Below are 21,585 nucleotides of genomic sequence, written 5' to 3'. Positions count from 1 at the left end.
TTGTATTTTATTGCCAAATAAATCAAATAAATGGACTGCATTTATTTAGCACTTTTCCATCTGCATCAGACGCTCAAAGCGTTTTACAATTATGCCTCACATTCAGCACCGGTGCTGCCATACAAGGCACTCACTACACACCGGGAGCAATAAGGGATTAAAGACCTTGCCCAAGGGCCCTTAGTGATTTTCCAGTCAGGCGGGGATTTGAACCCAGGATCTTCTGGTCACAAGCCCAACACCTTAACCACTAGACCATCACCTCCCCTAAAAAAAAAAAAATAAAATAATAATAATAATGTGTAATTTCCTTATTTTTTTATTGCATTATTTCTTCTTACTTAGTAAAGTTGCAAAATATGGTTTCTGCATTCGATAACAAATACTGCTGCAGTGTTAATTTTTATTTATTTTTTTTTTTTTGTAACTTCAATCTGTAAACACGTTTAAGCGACTAGACGACACCTTTAATTTCCGAGGTGTAAATGAATGCATCATTCTTATTGAACACGCCTCCTGCGTTGGTCGCGCGCCACGCGCGTGCTCTCAGATGAGTTTGTGGGCGGGTGTTGACGCGGCAGTGATATGATTTTTTTTGATTAAAAATTAATAAAAACAGCTCTTACAAGACTGGAAAATGACGTATTTAGAAGACGACTTACAGTTCATCGAGGCCCTCAAAGGAAAACGCATCAAACTGACTCTGAAAAGTTCTTCGTACCTCGGTGTCATTCAGCGCATCAATCCGAACAAAACGCTGGTTTTAGCAGACGGTGAGATAAAAGTTCATAGTTTTTCTTGGTTAAACCTTTTTGGGGTTTTTTTGCTGTATGCTGCTGATATAGCTAGTTAACAAATACTGTATTTGCTGTACGCGTTTTGAGAGGAGCTGTGTGTCCTAAATATGTCGAGAAACGAGTTAGCAAGTTAAAGTCATCTTCCCCCCCCCCCCCCCCCTTTTTTTTTAAGTGATGGCAGATTTATAATTTTAACAAATTCAGATGTTTCTTTAGCACAAACTGTGGACACTGAAAATATTCATCCTCATTCTTCTCTGTTTTATCATTGACGGTTTAAAAAAATGTTTTCTAGGATTTAAAACTTTTTTGTAATATTTAAAGTAAACTGTATGTGAACATCAGAATGCCAGGGGGAGGCAAAGGCAAAAGCAATTACATATTACATACATTTTCTGTAACACAATGGAAAAAAAAAATACAAAAGAAAATGTCTATACAATCTATGAGATCAAGAAATGTTGAATATGTTAAGTGACAAGCAGCTGTTATATGTAAAGATTTCTTTTTGATTTGAGCTCTTTGCTATGGAGGACAAATACATTTCAGTTTATTTTATAACAGGGAAAAATAAAGTTGTTTGAAAATTTACATTTGTGTATGTAGAATTTTGAAAAAAACAACAATTAAGTTTAAGACAATCTTTTTGTTTCTAGGGAGATTCATGTGAATATCAGAAATTACATGTTCAAATTTTAATAAAAAAGCAGAATCAAACTTATTTATAAATTGCTGACAATCTTTCCAAAAGATTTTCGTGACTGGACAGTTCCAGAAAAGGTGACTAGTAGTTTCAGGAGTTTTTTTGCAAAAATTTGACAGATTTTTTCAAATAATGTATGTGATTTTTCCAAATAAAGTTGAACAGCATCTGTTCTATAGATTTAAGAGTAGGATTGTCTAAATATAGTGATAAGGCAGAATAAGTAAGCCGTGAGATTCCTTCCGCTTTAAAAAGCAGAACTCTGCCTTTCAAACTTAGATCCCTTTGGAGCCACTGGTTGAAACGCTTCTGTGTTTTATCAATTATGGGAGCAAAATTTTATATTGAGATTAAGACCTGAGACCTCAGAGAAAGATTGTATTAAATTTAGATCATATGGGATTTGGGTGTTGTCCTTTAAAAAAAAAAGTGTAGTGTCATCAGCTAATTGACTAATTAAAATTTCTTTACCAAAAACAGATATTTTAATTGCTTAGTGCATATATAACTAGCAAGTATTTGGGTGGCTAAAAGGAATAAATAGGGAGAACTTGGACAGCCCTGATGGATTTCTTTATTCAGGTTGAATCTGGGAGAGGTGCCTGCTTTTAATTTAACTGTGCAGTTGTTATTTTTATAGACCATTTTAATAGCATCACAGAAGAGATGGCCAAAACCAAATTTAGAAAGAGAGCTAAATATAAAATCGTGATTAACAGAATTGAACGCTTTATAAAAATCCAGAAATAGGATATAACTATCATCTGGCAACAAGTGGGAGTAATCTAAAATATCTAAAACAAGATGGATGTTATTAGAGATGTCGATTTTGCATAAAACTGGATTGTGTTTCTCCTATTACAGTATTTAACACAGATTTTAGTCTCTTGGCAAAGGTAGATGCCAGGATTTTATAATCATTATTCAGTAAGCATATAGTACACCAGTTGTCGATTAAGAGTATGTCTTTTATGGGTTTTGGGATTAGTGTAATTACTCCTTGATTTAATGTAGGAGGAAGGGTCTCTCACCATCCAGTCCTGGGGATTTATTGTTTTTTAATTGATTTATAGCTGAATGAATTTCACTGATCGAAAGAGGGGAATCGCATGCTTCCCTTTGGGAAGACTGAATTTGTTGAATATTAATATTTGCTAAAAATTGCTCAATATTCCCAGCAGCATCACTTGACCCTTAACGATTGCTATAAAATGATCTTACATGATTTGCAATACAAGCTGGGTCAGAGATTATTTGACCATTAATTTTTAATTGTTGGAGTGTATTAGACTTAGCACAATGCTTTTCTAATTGAAAAAAATATGAAGAGTTGCTTTCACCTTCCTGCAGCTTCCACTAACTTAAGTCAGCTTCCACTAACTCCGTTTTGTCCACCAGTAATAAAATTGTCGGCCTTTGTTACTGTCAACATGATTACATCAGAACTACTTCATGGATTATTACCAAATTTGCACCACAGATTGATATTAGGGTATGGAAGACCTCACTGAATTTTGGAGGGGATCTGGATCAAGATTTCACTTTATAAAGGCTTTGAAGGCTTACATAAAAACTACTTTATGGGTTCTCACCAAATTTTCACCCCAGATAGATATCAGGGCATGGAAGGCTGCACTAAATTTTGCAACACCGGATTCTGGATCAAGATTTCACTTTATACCCAGCAAATACGTCCACATTGGCCCCATGTGGATGTGGACGACTTCACGGATTCTCACCAAATTTACACCACCAATAGATATTAGGGCATGGAAGACTCCATTGAATTTTAGAGGTGATCCGGATTGGCTGACGTCAGAAATCTCTGATTGCTCTTGTTTGTTTGTTTCAGTTGCAAGTGGCAATAATGGCTGTAAACTACCTGGCTGCAGACTGTTCTTCGGGCATGAGATTTTGAATGGTGAGACAAAGCGTAATGAAACAACTTGATCTTATTCTACATAAATCTGTGCTATAAACCTGTCTGTTTGTGCACCTTAACAGTGGAGTTTCCCAGTGAAACAAGCAGAGAACACAGGTAATAATTGACACATGAAAAGCAACATATTTGTGTTCCAAAACGCCATGAATTATAAGTGATGTTGTGCACAGAGTCGTTGAGGAGCCCAAACCTGAGGACTACCTGACGGTGAAAGAGTTTCAGCCCTACAGGAACACATTCACTTTGGGTGAGTTTTTAAAAAGAAAAAGAGGAAGCAGTCTTGATTAAATGGAGTGTATTTGTGTAGAATCTTTTCTTAAATCTACATTTTACAGTGAAATATGGGTGATGGTTCATGTTAAACATTATTTGCAAAGCATGCCACGACTGATCTGAACTCTTATTTACCCAGAGACACACCCACTAAAGACACACCCACTAAAACCCCTGTTCAGACTAGGATTGGCAATCCAGCTCAAGACAAATAGGTTTCTTTTGAATCTGAACTGCGTTATTCAGATTTAAAGTGGATTATTTTCTATGTGGCTCAACAAGAGGGATTCACTGAGGTTAGAACACAAATGTTGGTAGAATCCGGCTAGCTCTGGGATCACGACATCATATCTCCTCACTATATTTGTGCACCCACAGCGTCCTCACCACTGTGGCGGTGTTCAGTGTAGGTACAGCGGCGAGGACGGCAAACAACCTTCTTTATCAGCGGTGCCATCTCACCAAGAGAATCCACCGGGTGCATCCCCTTACACATGTCACACACACACACACACACACCCACGCACTCCTCTCCAGATCAATACACACACAAACCAGATTGAGTTTAGATATATAATGTAGAATGATCCGCATTTGAAAAATTAGTCTGAATGTTATCCGCTAGAAAGCAATCCAGTTTGAGCCAGATTGCCAACCCTAGTCTGAATGGTGTCTAACTGGGTTTCAGTTCAACCTTCCCCTTGTCTCCTTCCTCTTTTTCTCTCTCTTTCGCTCTCTCTCTCTTTATGTCTGGGATGACAGTAATGATCAGCGTATTAAATGATCACGGGGCCGATAATGGCTATAAGCCATTTAGGTTGCTTTTCAGAGTGTTATAATTACTGCGTTAGTCTAATGTAGTTGAACCATGGAAATGCTTTAAAAATTCCCAATTTTTACAGCAGTGTTAACGTTACCTTGATATCTAACATCATCCGTCAATAACTAGATATTGTAGCTGAGTATTACTCCATAGACAGCTGCTTGTTTTGAATTCATTCTGAGAATTGCTTTGATTCAGAGCTTCTAAGAGCGCTTTAACGAGTCCAGATAGAGCTTTGCACTTAAAAACCGCCACGGTTCTGCTCAAATTTAAAGCACAAATACAGCGGGTAAAATAAGTATTGAACATGTCACCATTTTTCTCATTAAGTATATTTGTAAAGGTGCTATTGACATGAAATATTCTCCAGATGTTGGTAACGACCCAAGTAATCCATAAATGCAAAGAACCCAAATCAAATAAGTACAGAAATTATGTGTAATAAAATGGAATGATACGGGGAAAAAGTATTGAACACGCTTACTGAAATTGACTTAATACTTCGTACAAAAGCTTCTGTTGTTCATGACATCTTCAAGACACCTCCTGTATGTGGAAACTACTTACATGATCAGTTGCAATTTTGGCCCATTCTTCCACACAAACGGGCTTCAAATCGTGAAGGTTCACTGGACCTCTTCTATGAACTCTGATCTTTAATTCTTTCCATAGATTTTTATGTTGGATTCAAGTCAGGTGATTGGCTGGACCATTCTAGCAGCTTTATTTTAATTCTCTGAAACCAGCTGAGAGTTTCCTTGGCTGTGCGTTTGGGATCATTGTCTTGCTGAAATGTCCACCCTCGTTTCATCCTGGTAGATTTTTATCAAGAATGTCTCAGTACATTTTTCCCTTCATCATTCCTTAAATGATATGAAATTTGCCAGTGCCGTATGCTGAAAAACAGCCCCACACCATGATGTTCCCACCTCCAAGCTTCACTGTTGGTACGGTGTTTTTGGGGTTCTGTGCAGTGCCATTTGGCCTCCAAACATGGTGTGTATTATGAGAGAGTTAAATTTTGGTCTCATCTGACCAGACTACTGTATATATTCTCCCAGTATTTCATGTTGTGCAGCAAACTGTAAATGAGCTTCAGCATGCTTTTTCTTCAGTAATGGAGTCTTGCATGGTGAGCATGCATACAGGGCATGTTGGTTGAGTGCATTACTTATTGTTTTCTTTGAAACAATTGCACATACTAATTCCAGGTCTTGCTGAAGCTGTCCTTGGCTCTTGAACAACTCTTCTGATAATTATTTTCACTCCTGTGTCAGTAATCTCACGAGGAACACCTGGTCATGGCCGGTTTATGGTGAAATGATCTTCTTTCTACTTTCAGATTATGGCTCCAACAGTGCTCACTGAAACATTCAGAAGTTTATAAATCTGTCTGTAACCAATGCCGTCAACATGTTTTGCAACAGCAAGGTTGCAAAGATGTTGAGATGGCTATTTGCTTTTACCCATCATGAGATGTTTCTTGTGTGACACCTTGGAAAGGAGACACCTGTTTATAGGCCATCAGTTGGGACTGAGCTATCTTGTATTTGCACTGACAAGGGGCAGTATTGCTTTCTAATTATTGATAGATTTCAGCTGGTGTCTTGGCTTTCCATGCATTTTTGGACCTTTCTTCAGGTTTTCAATATTTTTTCCCTGTGCCATTTCACATTATTACACATAACTTAATTTATGGACATCAATGGTTTGATTTCTTTGTATATGTTAGTTACTTGGGTTGTTACCAACATCTGGTTAAAAAAAAAAAATTCATGTCAGTCGCACCTTTAGAAATATATTTACTGACCAAAGTGATGACGTGGTCAATACTTATTTTATCCGTTGTATGTACAAACACAGTGAATTTCCTCATGTTGCCTTGAAGTTCTGAAGTTGCAGGTCATTATTTATCTGATGGAAATAAACTATCTCTGATTTCATTGCAGATGATGATGAGGAGTTTATTCACTTTGTAGTCATTAATGAGTTTCATGACAAGTTTGGACAAGCTGTGAGTTGATATTTGAAGATCTTTTTTATAGGAATCAATTAATAAAGTCTGTGTGTGTGTGTGTGTGTGTGTGTGTTTTGCCTGAGGTCCAGTGCTGAAAGTATTGATTGACCAGCAGAAAAAAATTGGAAACTATGTCAGTTATCTAACAAATATGACAAATATTATGGCTACACAAACTGTTTTTTGTGTAAATTGAGGTTTTTGGTATAGAAAAAAAAAGATGTGGCTACTTTTTCTCAAACGCGATGTTGCAATGTTAAAGAAATGGACTTGAGATCATTCCCAACGTACAGCGTTTTGTAAGTCATAAGACATGTTTTAAAAAAGCATATCCAAAAGTAGAGAAACTAATAGAGGTAATAACAAAAAGACATCATCATTGGTTGCAGACGTCGTGATTTGCTGTCCTTCAGGTGATGCACATCAAGAAGGCACATGTTATTGGTGTTGGAGCCGATGGACTCGATAGCATGCTCGGCACACTTTGTTGGCTGCAGGTGAGAATTTCTGAAAAATACATGTGCTAAAGTGTTTTTAATTCCTTCATTGTGCTTTTTTAATTCTTTTTTTCAAAATAACTAACACAGAAAAAATAATTTTGTTGCCTCCTGTAGATTGCCACTAAAAAAAAAGTCTACGTGTTTGATGTTCTGACACTTGGAGCACGAGCCTTTAAGAACGGCCTCAGTATGATCCTGGAAAATAAGCACATATTAAAGGTCAGTTGTGTCGATTTACAAATTCACTGTAAGTCAAAAAGCGTTATGTTTTGTTTCATTGTACTTTTGGTGCAGGTCATTCATGACTGCAGAGCCATTTCTGGGTGCCTGATTGGTCAGTTTGGAGTAAAGCTAACCAATGTCTTGACACACAGGTATACAGTGTGTGTGTGTGTGTGTGTGTGTGTGTGTGTGTGTGTGTGTGTGTGTGTGTGTGTGTATATATATATATATATATATATATATATATATATATATATATATATATATATATATATATATATATATATATATATATATATATATATATGGAGCACTGGCCTTTGGTGAAACTTCTCTTTAGTATATTGTGCTTGAGCTAACTTCTTTGTGTGTGTAAAGGTGGCAGATGTCATGTGCTTCTACTCGGAGACTGGAGGTTTCCTTCCAGACAGAGTCAGTACACTGCAGGAGGTGGTGAGCCTCCATCTGAAGGTGCCCTCCTCACAGCTTTTGTCCCTTCAGATGAAGTCACAGCTCACCTTGGTAAATCACACCATCCTCAGTGAAACAGCAGCAAAGTTATATGCATATTCCAGAAGTTCTTTCCCCTGTACTGCAAAGGGCAAAAGGCCTGCAGGTTTTTATTCAAATCGGTCACATCAGCAAGTGATTCCACTGAGTTCTTTACCTCAGCTCAAAGTAATGCTAATCAGTTACAGTGAAAGCAGGCAGGATTTCATTGGTGCAGATGTGATAGATGTGTGGTTTTACAGGAGGAGAGGGAGTTGTGGTACAAGCGTCCCTGTCCAGTACCTCTGCTGAAGGTCATGGCTCTATCAGTGATCCACCTGCAGCCGCTCAGACTCGTGCTGCTGGATACGCTCATGACGGACTACATGGCCCTGGTGGATTCCTACCTCAACAACAGCTACTATGAACCTGGTGACCTGGAGCAAATCATGGTGGGTAATTTACAGATGAGCATTTTTAAAATAAACAACAGGTTATTTTGCAGTAAAAATTAATTACATCCTGACCTTTGAAAAGTAAGAAGACATCAACTTAAAAAAAAAAAAAAAAGATCAATCTGAGATTTTTAACATTCGCTAAGGGTTCACAAGGACTCATAACAGATATGTGATGCACATTGTGATCTGGATACCACAACACAATGCAATAACTGCATACTGATCCAGAATGGTTCGACTGATCAAGATGTTGCAATCTGATATTTAATTCACAAGATGAAACTAAGTATTGTCTTCCTGATTTTGGGTTTACATTGTGATGTCGTACCTGTGAAGTAGTTTTGACATGATCCTTAAAAGTCTACAAAGTGAAATTCGGCTCTAGAATCCGGATTCAAATTTAATGGACTCTTCCACCAATATGTCATGAAAATTTGGTGAAAATCTGTTAAGTAGTTTTGACATAATCCTCAGAATCTGACAAAGTGAAGTGTACAAATTGAAATCCTGATCCAGATCACCTCCAAAATTCAGTGTAGTCTTTCATGGCCTAATATCTATCTGTGGTGCAAATTTGGTGAGAAACCGTTAAGTAGTTTTGATGTAATCCTTAAAAACCTAGATAAAGTGACATCTGGATCCGGATCACCTCCAAAATTTAATGGAGTCTCCATGGCCTAATATCTGTCTGTGGTGAAAATTTCATCGAAATCCATGTAGTAGGTTTGATGTAATCCTGCTAACAAACAAACAAATGCCGATGATTTTCTTATACTGTATCTACCAAGGACATACGAAAATCAGCATTTGAAACTATTGTCTGGCACATAATGCCTCTCCATAAACCAACCACACCAAAATAATGACACTTTCCTGTTACACTCCTGCTTGCTTAAGGTTTTGTGGTCTAACTTCAGAAGACATCTGGCATAATTCCCATGTGGCAAAGCATAAAACATGGGAGATGAGCAAATATGTCTGCTCTGGTTTTATTGAATATTCCATATTGTATGACGCCTGAATAGATCCTTGTCATTTGATTGGTGGTTTGTATGTCACATGATATGGATTATTTGTGCCATTTGCCATTGTGTTCCATTGATCATGCAATTTTGGTTCTATATGTTTTATGCTATCACACGCCACGACCACCGCGTGTCCTCACACTAGCGATGACTGGGGCGCTTAGCTTTAAAAACAAACATGTGGGGGGGGTTTGTGTTTGCACGGCATCAGGTACGGACTACATCGTCAGGATTGTTTTTGAAGTATCTGACTGTTTTTGCAAGTTGACTGAGAACAGTTTTGTATTGGATTGGACTGCTGTTTAAAGTTTGTGTTGGAGTGTTTGGGACCTCTTGACGTCAAAGGACTAGAGACGCACACCAAAATGTAAGTCCTTTCTCTTGTTTATAAATTAATAAAATATCAAATGGCAAGGATCTGTTTTAGGCGTTATATAAAACAAATAATGAAAGTTTTGTTTTTTTTTGTTCTTGTCATGGTAAGGATATTTAATTTGGTGAAAGATGAAATGTTCCATTCAACTAGGTGGGTTCTACAGGCATGAGTGACACTGTCTTGGCATTGTTTTTATTGAAACAAATTGCTAATGTAGATGTGCTACATGGTGAAGCTAAAAGTAGAGCTGGAATTTTTTTCCATAAATGCGCAGCAGCTCGGTCACTTTTGTCCATTTTTTTGTCTTCAGAGCACTGCGCTGGAGTTACCAAAGGAACTCAGACAGCTCCAGGAAATGCGTCGTGAGCGCCGTGAGTGGGCTGCTGCTCGTTACCCTATCACAGAGAAAGGTCTGTTAGCTCGCTTTGAACCCCAGCCTCAGTCTCCACCACAGACCTCAGCTTCTCATGAGGAGACTTCATCAGAGCAGATGGACCTTCTCCAACACCAGTCAGCTCCAGAGCCCTGTTTGGTCAGTGAAGATCCCTCTTTAAAATCTGAGGGTGGCCATCTTACCCTTAAGCAAGCAAGTCAGGATCCATCTCCAACCACTGGGCCATACCTCAGAGAAATGATGTCTGTCAGCAGCCCCCTGACTCTTGCTGCAGTTCGAGGACCATCTGTGGTCACGGTGGGCAGAGGGAGGTTCTTTGATGGAGACCAGCAGCCATCTGCCTTCCCCTCTATGGGAAGAGGCTTTATTCTCCAGGCCTCACCAGCTCAACTGCAAGGTGAGATCCCTGGACATAAGAAAACATCTAGCGGGATGGAGGTGGCTCCTTCATGCCGTACTGCATCTTGCCAAGAATCGATGTTCCAGTTTTGCCCCCCTGCTAATGCCGTTACCACAGACTCTCCTGGGACAGAAGGCGATGGTGTAACACCTCCTCCGCAGCCCCGCTCACTCTCACTCAGCCAGTCCTTTGGCTCTTTTAGACATTAAGGTTGATGCTGCAAATTAATGGCATGTTGGTCATTAGTTTGACCACTAGATGGCAGTAGCTGTTCTGTTTTTGTGCAAAGATTTGCAACGTTATCAGGTTAAAGAAGCCGTTTATGTTTGGATTTTGCATGATTCAAAAACATTTTGGCTCTTTTTTTCCCCCTCCAACTGTTTGTTTGTAAACTTGTAAATATTTTTGCTTTCAAATCACATTCACTGTTCTGGTGACTGTTTCAGTCTTTTGGTTACAGAGTTATCATGGGGTGCACAGTTTAAAAATGTTTTTCAACTGACATTTTCTTCAATAAAACTTAAAAAAAAAAAAAAAAGTGTTTGTGTATGTGAGAGAGAGATTATTTTAGTGTATGTTGATGTTGCCCATGTGCCTGATCTCAGAATGTCCAAAAAATAATTTTGGTGGTTAGTACACACTGCTATGCAAATGTTTTGCACACATTCTAAAAGTCAAACAAAAGTAACGTAAAGCCCTTAAATATCTAATAAATATGAATAAAATGTGACCATGTTTGATCTTTAAAAGTATGGAAGTTTCTTATATGATGAAACTGCATCTTTTTTTTAGGGTGTCCACAATTTTTAAGTCCCAATTTTTGCATCCCATTCTTACAGACAGCAGTTGAAACATTTTGTTGTTTGAGTTGTATACCTTCAGAAACTGCTCCGTACACAGTTGGTTCTTTATATGATATTTGATTGTGAAAAGCAGAAACATGAAGGATCTGCTATTTGAGCAAAAATATGGTTCTGCAACATTTTCTATAAGTACCCCCACAAATAAAACTTGAGGGGCCTGTGCAGCCTCCCATCTGTCCGAGTCTTGTCAGTGCAATAACTCTGAAACTGGTTTATGTATTTCAATGAAAGTTCACACAGTGGTAACACACCATATGTAGATATGTATGAGGGAAAATAATTGTGGTTCTACGTATCAAAGGGGAGATAAAGTTTTGTATTTTATTGATGCATCATACACCAATAATATTGAATTTGTTCACACAACTCCTAAACCAATATCTGTATTTCAGTGAAAGTTCACACAGTGGTAGCAGACCCAATGAATGAAGGAAAATAATCCCTGTCTGACATTTTTAAGGCAAAATAATCAGATTTATTATTTGTAAAGCTGTTTTTCACCACAATACTGACCACTTTGTACTGATTATATAAAACATCTAAGCAACTCCCACGGAGAGAGCAGCATCTTTCACATCTTTTTCTTTCTTTAAAATCTGGTGCTCGTCTCCTAGTTTCTGCAAGAACAAACGGCTAATGTGCAGCATTAGGTCAGATGTAGATTTACATAATGACATTGAACGCTCTTATCGGGTGGTGCTGGGATCAACACGTCGCGGGGACAGTGGGCTTGCAACTCAGATTGTCCCCCGTTATTAATCACGTTTATTGCTTTGGTTATCTCGAAGCTTAGTCCCTTTTCAGTGCATTGTAGTTGGACGCATGATACGCATATAGCAGGATTTTAATTAACTGGGAGAGCAGCCTGGCACAAAGCCTCACATCTCACTTAGCAACCAGCTCCTCAGCTTCTGCTAAACATCTACCCATATGTCTCCATTAACCCTTTGTGGAGCAAAGGTTTAACCTGTTGTGGTGTTCTTGCCTGCTGTCTTCGAATAACCCATGCGTTAGAACAGCAGCTTGTTTTATCTGCATCACTCAACTGGTGGTGGGGGTGAGGTCTCTGCGGAGGACAGGACCCTGTCATTGACAACCAGATTCAGGTTCCTATTTTAGAGGACCTTGCATTTCCTCTCCGTCACAATAATGCCTTTCCTGTTTCTCAGGCCCGAGAGGAAGGAACAGTCCGCTTGTCACACGGTAGTCACAGCTTCCTCCCCCCCCCCCCCCCCCCCGGCTCCCAAACTTCAGACAGTGTTGTGTCCTTCAGAGGGAAAGATGACTGCAGCTTCAGCATCACAGCAGGATGCTACCGAATTATTTTTAGATTCAAGTCGGAAAGGTAGCATACAGACGTAAACACAAACTTAAGGATGTCCAGCTGTGTTGATTTAGCGTCCAAAATAAAATGGAGTTTGGACAGTGTGAGTCGGATTCTTTGTTTTGACTGAACGGTGCTGAACCAGAAGGCCTCAAACTAGACCACCTGTGTGCATTTAATTGCCAATAGAGCAAAGGCATTATACACACAAAAGTGGTGAAGTGTAGAATTACTATTATTTGTGTGTGTGTGTGTGTGTGTGTGTGTGTGTGTATGTGTATATATATATATGTGTATATATATATATATATATGTGTATATATATTTGTTGCTCTGCCTTGACCGTCATCAATAGAACCAATGATGGTTGTTGGATTTACAGGGAAGGGTCGGGATAGAAGAGTGGGACTGCTAGCTTTAACTTGATGAAATCGCAATCACTTGAGCAATTTTTCTTAGAAGTCCTGAGGTCAAAATACCCCGTACTTTTTAAATCTAAGATGTGGCCTAAAGACCTTTTGTCTGCCATCAGTTTGCCTTAAATTTGAAGGGATGCATGTTTGCTGCAAATTTGATGAACCTGTCTGAAATCCTCGGAAATTAGTGATAGTAGTTTTCATCAAACACAGACACTAGTTTTGGCTCTGTGACCTTCAATATTTTGTCAAGGTCACTTATCATTGAACTTGGCTTGGACCTTCAATACATGCATCCCTGATATAAATTTGGTAAATATTTACCAATATAGGAAGTACAAAGTTTCAGACGGACGGACGGACAGCATCTGTTGGGCGACGGGACAAAAATGGTGTTTAATGCCTATTAGCAGCTTGAAAGTTTATCTTTTAATGTCTTTTCTTAGTTTATTGTATGTTATGTTCTTTTACCTATTCTTATTATTGTAAAGGACTTTGGTCACCTTTCGGTTGTTGTAGGCAGCAGACTTGGTCTGACTTTGCATGATGAGTTAAGCTTGCCAACACATTTGTGAATATAAGCCTATTTTTTGCCTTATGTTTGAGTCTGGGCAGGACCACCAAACACTTGTCCGCATTCAAGTGGTTTGATGTTGTCTTAATCACTTTTGTAGGAGATATTTGAAAATGAAAACAACCAGTTGTGTTACTGATCTGACCACACTACCACATTAGGGTTTGGATAACTAGAACATTGACAGCCCTGCTTCCTGGATTGAAGCTACTAGGTTTATAATTTATATAGACCAATATTTAATGTTTTCTGTGGGTGATCAGTTAGGGGAGGGATATGAAAAAGCTGATACTGATCCCCCTGCAAAAAAATGTTTTTACATAAAACCTATGGCTGCCGGGGTGATAATAAATTACAATAATCAATACGCTGTTCAATAAAGTGGGCATTCTATAGAGGCTCTTGGTGAAACCTGATCACACTCAAATTTGAAGTCATCTGCGATACATTTAGGATGTCAAGCTCAAATTAGACCTTACCCATGTGAAGCACCTTGAGGCGGCTTTGTTGTGATTTGCCGTTATGTAAATAAATTGAATTGAATTGTAAAAGGTCAATGTTACCACTAATTTCTCAGTTTTGTTCACTGTTAGCAGCCACAGTAACCAACCAACATTCAGCTCTACATTTAGACTTAAAGCAGGTGTAGTTTGAAACCTTTTACACCTTTTTCTTGATTAGGACATAGCTAGCTGCTTTTCTTGAGATAAAAGAAAAATCATTAGTAAACCTGAGATACTGGCGTCATGTCCTTGTACTAAAATTTGTAACGTGATGTACAAAATTTGTAACAATGTAAAACATGTAATTTTACTAAAAATTTCATGTTGAGGGATTAAAATGTATTGAATTTTCACTGCCTTGTCTTGCAGACAACCTGTTTAAAGCATTTAAGTGACTTTTCTGTTCACAGTTTTTACTCAAAAAAGTTCAAATGCAACAAATGACACATTTTGTATTCCAGATTTTGCAGAAGGTGTCCCATGTGCTATGCAGACCGTTTTTCACTGACACGGACACAGACCGCGAACACACGCCAGACTGCATTATTAATCACCTCTACAGTACTTGTCGTCTTTATGACAGAACCCAGAACAAAGGTATTGTGTCCCTGTACTCGCCGCCTTATTTACCGCCCGCCATGTTACTCCAAAGACTCCGATTACCAACTGCATGAAAGCAACAAGGTGTTCACAACTCTGCAACTGCAACTTCTCCAGGTGAGGGCTGGGCTACAGATTGGTTCATAACAGATAGTCTTTTGTTAATTAACAGGAATGGAGAGATCATCTGTCAGAAGTGCTCCTTTTTATTGCTGCTGTGTTAGTTTTTGTGCTGATGCAATTAGCACATCGTTAAAATTAATTGAGTTTTTGCTGGCTCAGATCACAGTACATTTCCTTCAACGGATGGAAAAGCTGAGCGCAGAGTTCGGACCGGTGGACCGTCGGTAATCGAATTGTTTGCGAGTTCTACAGGAGATCCCACATAGACTTTCATCAGCTGTCCTGCCGGTGCTAATTAATCCCACCTGGGAGTTGCATTACAGCTTAGGTGGCAGAGTTTATTTGTTTGGCTCCTTGAGGAAACGAGGTGCCGCTTTTACTCGAGTGGTGGAGTACAAAATGACTGAGTGGTGGAGTGGGTCAGAACTGTGGCAAGACAAATTAGATGCATGTCAACAAAATAACCTTGATTTCATTATTTATTTAACCACCTGTAATCCCTTTGTATTTATGGAGCTGTAGGAATATAATCAGATATCAGTTTCCACCATGATGGTGAACTATATCCAAACTAGTCTTCCATCTGTTTGGAAAAACCTATTGTTAAAATCTTAGCCCCACCCCCTCCACGTGTCTCTCACATTACAAAATGATCCTCTTTTGCTCGTCCGCAGTAAAGTAAATGGGAGAATGAATATTTAACGTGACAATGGTTGACCTATCCAGATGACCAAGTACAACAAAACTGACAACAAAACACGGCATCAATATTTCAGACTGTTGTGCTAATGGCATCTACGTATCTCTGCAGTCTGCCGTGTTTAAAAAAAATAAATAAATAAAAATCCCTTATAATGCACACATGCATTCAGCTGTGCACGTACCCTTTCAGACACACAATATGCATCCTTGTAAAATGCGTGTTTGCTCAGGCAGCTTGGAGCTGAAGGACCTTAAAGGGCCTCTCCAAAGGCAGCAGACATACTGTGACCTTCAGCTGGTACAGATGAGCTCAGGATAAGTGACAGTTGAGAGAAGAGCTGAGGAAGCAAACAGAGGAACTCAGCGGTCGTAATCAGCACACTTTAATCACCACTCTGTTGTTTCCACTAATAATTATTTATGAATAAAGAAAAATGCTTTTCAAATCCAGACTTGGACTGGCAGAATTTACATAATGTAAGACCGACCATAGTTTGGGACTCTTAAAGTCCTGTCTTGATGATCGATAGCACATAGTGTGAAGTGCATAGCACTGAGGGTGCGCACAATGCCACATGGCTATTTTCGTAATTGTTTGCTTTGATATGGGTGTTAAAAAATTATGACTTGCTTATGTCCTTAGTAATTATGGATTAACTGGACCTAATGTCATCAAGCTACTGACAAGTGCTAAAACTGTTTGCATACAAAATTAAACATCAAAATTTCCTTCAACCGAAATCCTGGAGCATAGATGTCTTAGAATCATCCATTAGGATAATTAACCACACAATGATATTATATATTATTACAGGTATTTGCAGTAAAGTGCTCAGAAAGGACAGACACAGACAAAAACTCCACAATAGCTAGTAGCCACGGCTAGTGGCCTCTGGACTACCGTACCTTTGAGCTCTGCTCAGTGGCACAGACTAGCTGTCAATCAAAGTAACCCCTCTCCTAATTATGCATAAATTTATGGCTTGAAACATCTTAAACTAAGGAGTTAAGAAAAATAATTCCTCCATTGTACAATTGTCATGGAGGGAGAAATTAGCTGTAGTGACCACAACAGTTTTGTACCAGGCTGTAAACATGTTTATTTCTGCTCTAAAGTTGGATGTTTTAACATGGGCCTCTATGGGAGTCTGCTTCTTCTAGCCAGAAGCGGCCAGTCAAGGAAGTGCAAGTTTTTCCTTCTGCATGACTTCATTTTGGACGGTTGGTGCTTACCACTTGCTATTTACACAGCGTGTAATGTAAGCGCAATGTAAGATCTGAGGTACAAACGTGTGTGTGTGTGTGTGTGTGTGTATATATAACATGAATTAAGTCAATCAGACTGTCATTGCCTTTAAGAAATGTGTACGCTTGAAATAGACACACTTCTGTTTAGAATGTGGACTCAAGTGACAGACAATAGAGAACTGAACCAATAAGCAGAATTGATAATGACATTGACACTGACAAAATCATTTCCCATCTCTGAGGGAGTGTAGGCCATGAGCCTCCATCAGACTCTGTTTCTGGCAGTTCTCTTTGCCTCTCTCCAGGATACCGAGCTCTTCGAGCGCTCTGCACCTCCAGGGCTGTCTTGGATGGTGGCTAAATCCACTCTTTCACAGGAGATTATGACAAACCGAGTGGGGTGTTAATGTTTCACGCAGCAAATGCATCTCACTGACAAACATCTGAATGAACGTTTCAAGCACCCTCATTAAGACAAAAAATATATTTATAAAATATGTCGCATCGGTCTATAAGTCACATTTATTTTTAAAACATGGTGCTTCCACTTCATGCAACAGGAAGGCCCTCCTACAAAATCATTTATATTCATCTCCTTGGCATCTCCTTGGTAATCACCTGGAAAGGAATCTGCACTATTGATGGAGAATTCTGACAAATTACAGCTGTGGCTCTATTATTTGATGTTTTGGTAATGTTTTGGCTGTCTCTTTACTCTGGACAAAAAAAATTTTTAATTGGTGCAACATTTATTGTTTGTGCAAACACCACATCAGCAAGCAGAAGTTAACGGGCTTATTAATGTTATTGTGTGAGGCAAAAAGTAAAGGGCTTCTTGTTGCCACTGAACAGACAAAAATGTTATTGGAAGTACCCAGATGAATGGGCAGCCTCAGTGTGGGGCTAAAATATGCTCACGTTTACCTCACTAAATGTAAATAAACTTTTTAAAATGAAATGACTGATATACAGTTAACCTTACCTTAGCCTAGCCATCCTCCTCCATTGCGGCTGTCCCACAAAGTGCAAACGAGTCGAGTGCTGAGTAGGGGCTTGTTTTCCAAGACCCAGGCCCTCCTTTAGATCAGTGTTCATTTGTCACATGTATAAACTGCCATCTTATGGCCGGAAATGATACTGTGTTGTGTTTTGATATATAAGTTGCTTTGAAATATAACTTGCAGGACCAGCTAAACAAGTTGGAAAAAAAAGAAGTGTGACTCGTAATCTGGAAAATACCGTAGTCTTATTGAATAAGACTACATCATTTTCAGTTTTATATTTTTAAGAGACATGGCTATTAAAATAATTTTATTATATATATATATATATATATATATATATATATAGTATTTTTATTGTATAAAAATGTTGATACTGTTGCTGTTGTTACATGAGTGTCAAAAGGGTAAAACTCTGACCCAGGTTTTACAGCATCGCTGGCTTTGAGAGATTTCCAGGCTTTGAACAACTGCTTTTAGTTATTAGAATATTGGCAGCAGTTGCAAAATGTCTGACTTAGAAAGATGGGAGATTAGATTTGGGAAAGCCATCATTGTGTAAGGTGTGTGTGCACACAGATGAGGCGTAACAGCGGCCACAGGGAGGACTTGGACGAAGTGCGGCAGCACGGCTTGTACTGTGGCTGTATGAATTAGCGCCTGCTACTTTGGCCTGGCAGCTGCTCTCTGGTCCTGGCAAGCTAACGGTCTGGCTCTGTCGCTGTGTTGTGCGGGACGGGAGGCGGCAATGCCACACACACACAGCAAACACAAACTCTTTCACCACGACGTGCTTTGTCTCCCAACCATCTCACCGTACTGCTACTACTGACTAAGGCAATACCATTGGATTAGTATGAGATTAAGTTGGTTAATTAAGAAGGCAAATTTAAATTCATGTCTTCAGGGAAAATGTAAAAGCCGGCCTATGCTGGTTATGACATTTAGTTGTAATGAAAAATGTGCTCATCCTTGGTTCCTCTGCTTGATCCAGTCATTTGATGAACACCATGTCTGAAATATTTAAATGAAATTTAACTGATTTTTTTTTTCTTCTTCAATAAAAGCACTCCCTACAAAATCTTTTAATTGCAGTTATATGGAAATCACAAAACCTCTTATGGCCTAAAATCAAAGCTTGCTCTGGTTATTAATACACTGTAAATTAATAGAAATCAAAGGCACATTATTTTGATAAATCAATATCTTTGCAATGTCAAATATATTCAACCATATTTGAAACGTCTGTGTTTGTGCGGTTGTTGCTGCTGAAGGTGTTTATTGAGTTTTTGACTGTGCTTATGAAGGAGGTGTCACCGGTGGGAGTTTCTGAGCCTGGATGGGCCTGCCAGTGCCGGCTGGGCCCCGTCTTGGCTCAGATGCAGGGGCTCCTGTCCAGGCATGGCACTGGGAGATCTGTGGGGCCTGAGCACACCAGCTGCTATCTCCGTGTCATTGACAGCTGTACCTGAATATTCATATCGCGTACAGATTAATTTGTGCTCGTGTGGCCTCATCGCAGTGGGTTCATCTGTCACAGGCAGCAGCGGTCTCTAACATTAGACTACATTTCCCAGCAGGCAACACTTTGAGGATGTGGAGCTTCAAAGATTTCAGTGTGCAGGAGATTCTAAGCTTTTGTTGTGTATAAACAAAGTAGATAATTTTCTGAAGCACTTCCACAATTCTGATTTAATTTATTTAAATTTTTTTTTTTTTTGATTGGCAAAATCACCTCATCACCTCCACTGTTTGCTCTTCTTGCTGGAGGGTAGCGCAGCAGTAAAGTCACACAACATCTCCAACATTGGACCTTGTTACTCATTTTGACAACAAATACTATTCAGGATATAACTTGACTCACGATTCGATACGATTCAGAGTTCATATGATTTTTCTCATTTTATTTATTTATTTATTTTTTTGCCGGAATGATCTGCAGACAAATTATGACTGAAAATATCTCTCTAACTCTGTGCAAAACAGCAAGTGTCCTCGTCTTAAAAGTGGAGTTGGAATGATATTTTATCTTCAGTTACAAAAATCTAAATTGGATTTTCAGATCAAAAAAACTAAATAAAAACAGTTGTCAGACTGCTCAGTTAAGAAATAAATACAAATATATGTCCATGACAGTTGCTTCCATTTTTAAATTTCTGGTTCAAACTGCATTGCTTTATTCTTAAATACGAGGTCTGTGAGAAAAGTATCGTACCTTTTTATTTTTTTTCAAAAACTATATGGATTTGATTCATGTTTTTACGTCAGCCAAGCTTGAACCTTCGTGCGCATGCGTGAGTTTTTCCACGCCTGTCGGTTGCGTCATTCGCCTGTGGGCAGGCTTTGAGTGAGCACTGCTCCACCCCTCTCATCGTTGTTTCATTGCGAGGAAATGGCGGAATGATTTGGGCTTTTTTTCCATCAGAATTTTTTCAGAACCTGTTACAGACTGGCAGCTGGAAACCATTCGAAAAATTTATCTGGCTTTCAGTGAAAATTTTACGGGCTTCACAGAGAATAAGGACTGTTACTACAGCTTTAAGGACGGCCCACAATGGCTCTTTGTTGCGCCGCACTCCGAGCCACCATTGAGAGGCAGAAACCACCACATCATTTCTAAACGGATCGCTGTGTGGAGCCGGGACTGTCGTGCGCAATTTCTCTGGTTATCACAAGAGCTGGACATCAGCCATTTTCCGGCAGATTTCACTTTTAACGAGAGATTTTGTCATGGAAAGCCACGCAGAGGCTTCGCGCGTCACGACCGATTCGCTGATGAAGCGAGACAAAGGAACACCTCTGTTTCGGAGTGCCAGGGGACAAGTTGGGACATGTCCAGCTCTCCACAATTTCTCTTATATTCACTTGACTGGTAAGCACTGAAAGCCAAGATAGGCATGTCCCAACTTGTCCCCTGGCACTGAGAAACGGAGGTGTTCCTTTGTCTCGCTTCATCAGTGACTCGGTCATGACGCGCAAAGCTTCCGCGCGGCTTTCCATGACAAAATCTCTTGTTAAAAGTGAAATCTGCCGGAAAATGGCTGATGTCCAGCTCTTGTGATAACCAGAGAAATTGCACACGATGGTCCCGGCTCCACACAGCCATCCATTTAGAAATGATCTGGTGGTTTCTGCCTCTCGATGTCGGCTTGGAGCGCGGCGCGCCATGCACCATTGTGGGCCGTCCTTAAAGCTGTAGTAACAGTCCTTATTCTCTGTGAAGCCCATAAAATTTTCACCAAAAGCCAGATAAATTTTTCAAATGGTTTCCACCTGCCTGTCTCTAACAGTTTCTGAAAAAATTCTGATGGAAAAAAAGCCCAAATCATTCCGCCATTTCCTCGCAATGAAACGACGACGAGAGGTGTGGAGCAGTGCTCACTCAAAGCCTGCCCACAGGCGAATGACGCAACCGACAGGCGTGGAAAAACTCACGCATGCGCACGAAGGTTCAAGCTTGTCTGACGTAAAAACATATGAATCAAATCCATATAGTTTTTGAAAAAAATAAAAAGGTCCGTTACTTTTCTCACAGACCTTGTATTGCAAATAGTAAGTCAAAGATCCACAGTGTCCATTCTGACCAGCATTCTGCTACTTTGAAAAAAAAAATGGCTCTTTTTAATATAGAAATTAGCAAACTTTATATAAAATATGGAAATATAAATGCTATTTTTACTTTTCTCATTGCCCATTGGTTCAAAAACATCATGTGATTTAGAAAGGTGCTCTCTGATTGGCAGTTGGCCCAGTGCAGGTTTGGTCAGGGGGAAATCCACTGTTAATTGCTTTGTACACGTTGATGCTCTACA

General features: G+C 39.3%; 1 protein-coding gene across 1 annotated transcript; it reads left to right on the top strand.

Moving 5' to 3' along the window:
• Positions 1–618: 618 nt before the first annotated feature.
• Positions 619–10,735, top strand: exd1 (exonuclease 3'-5' domain containing 1). Its single transcript, XM_034159932.1, has 12 exons — positions 619–773; positions 3,353–3,421; positions 3,505–3,538; positions 3,613–3,689; positions 4,909–4,914; positions 6,488–6,552; positions 6,969–7,052; positions 7,170–7,274; positions 7,350–7,436; positions 7,656–7,799; positions 8,030–8,218; positions 9,936–10,735. The coding sequence occupies exons 1-12, from the start codon at positions 638–640 to the stop codon at positions 10,626–10,628; spliced, it is 1,689 nt and encodes a 562-aa protein (XP_034015823.1). The 5' UTR covers positions 619–637; the 3' UTR covers positions 10,629–10,735.
• The last annotated feature ends 10,850 nt before the right edge of the window (positions 10,736–21,585 follow it).

This window comes from Thalassophryne amazonica, chromosome 19 (assembly GCF_902500255.1).
Source record: "Thalassophryne amazonica chromosome 19, fThaAma1.1, whole genome shotgun sequence".
Taxonomy (NCBI): Eukaryota; Metazoa; Chordata; class Actinopteri; order Batrachoidiformes; family Batrachoididae; genus Thalassophryne; species Thalassophryne amazonica.
Note: the sequence above shows the minus strand (reverse complement) of the source record. Positions and strands in the feature narration are given on the sequence as shown.

What these genes read in the sequence shown, in the direction of transcription:
- exd1 (XM_034159932.1), top strand. Translation starts at nt 638, where the DNA reads ATGACGTATTTAGAAGACGACTTACAGTTCATCGAGGCCCTCAAAGGA. An exon ending in CGGGCATGAGATTTTGAATG is followed by an intron (nt 3,422 to 3,504) that starts GTGAGACAAAGC and finishes GCACCTTAACAG; the next exon opens with TGGAGTTTCCCAGTGAAACA. An exon ending in ATGACAAGTTTGGACAAGCT is followed by an intron (nt 6,553 to 6,968) that starts GTGAGTTGATAT and finishes GCTGTCCTTCAG; the next exon opens with GTGATGCACATCAAGAAGGC.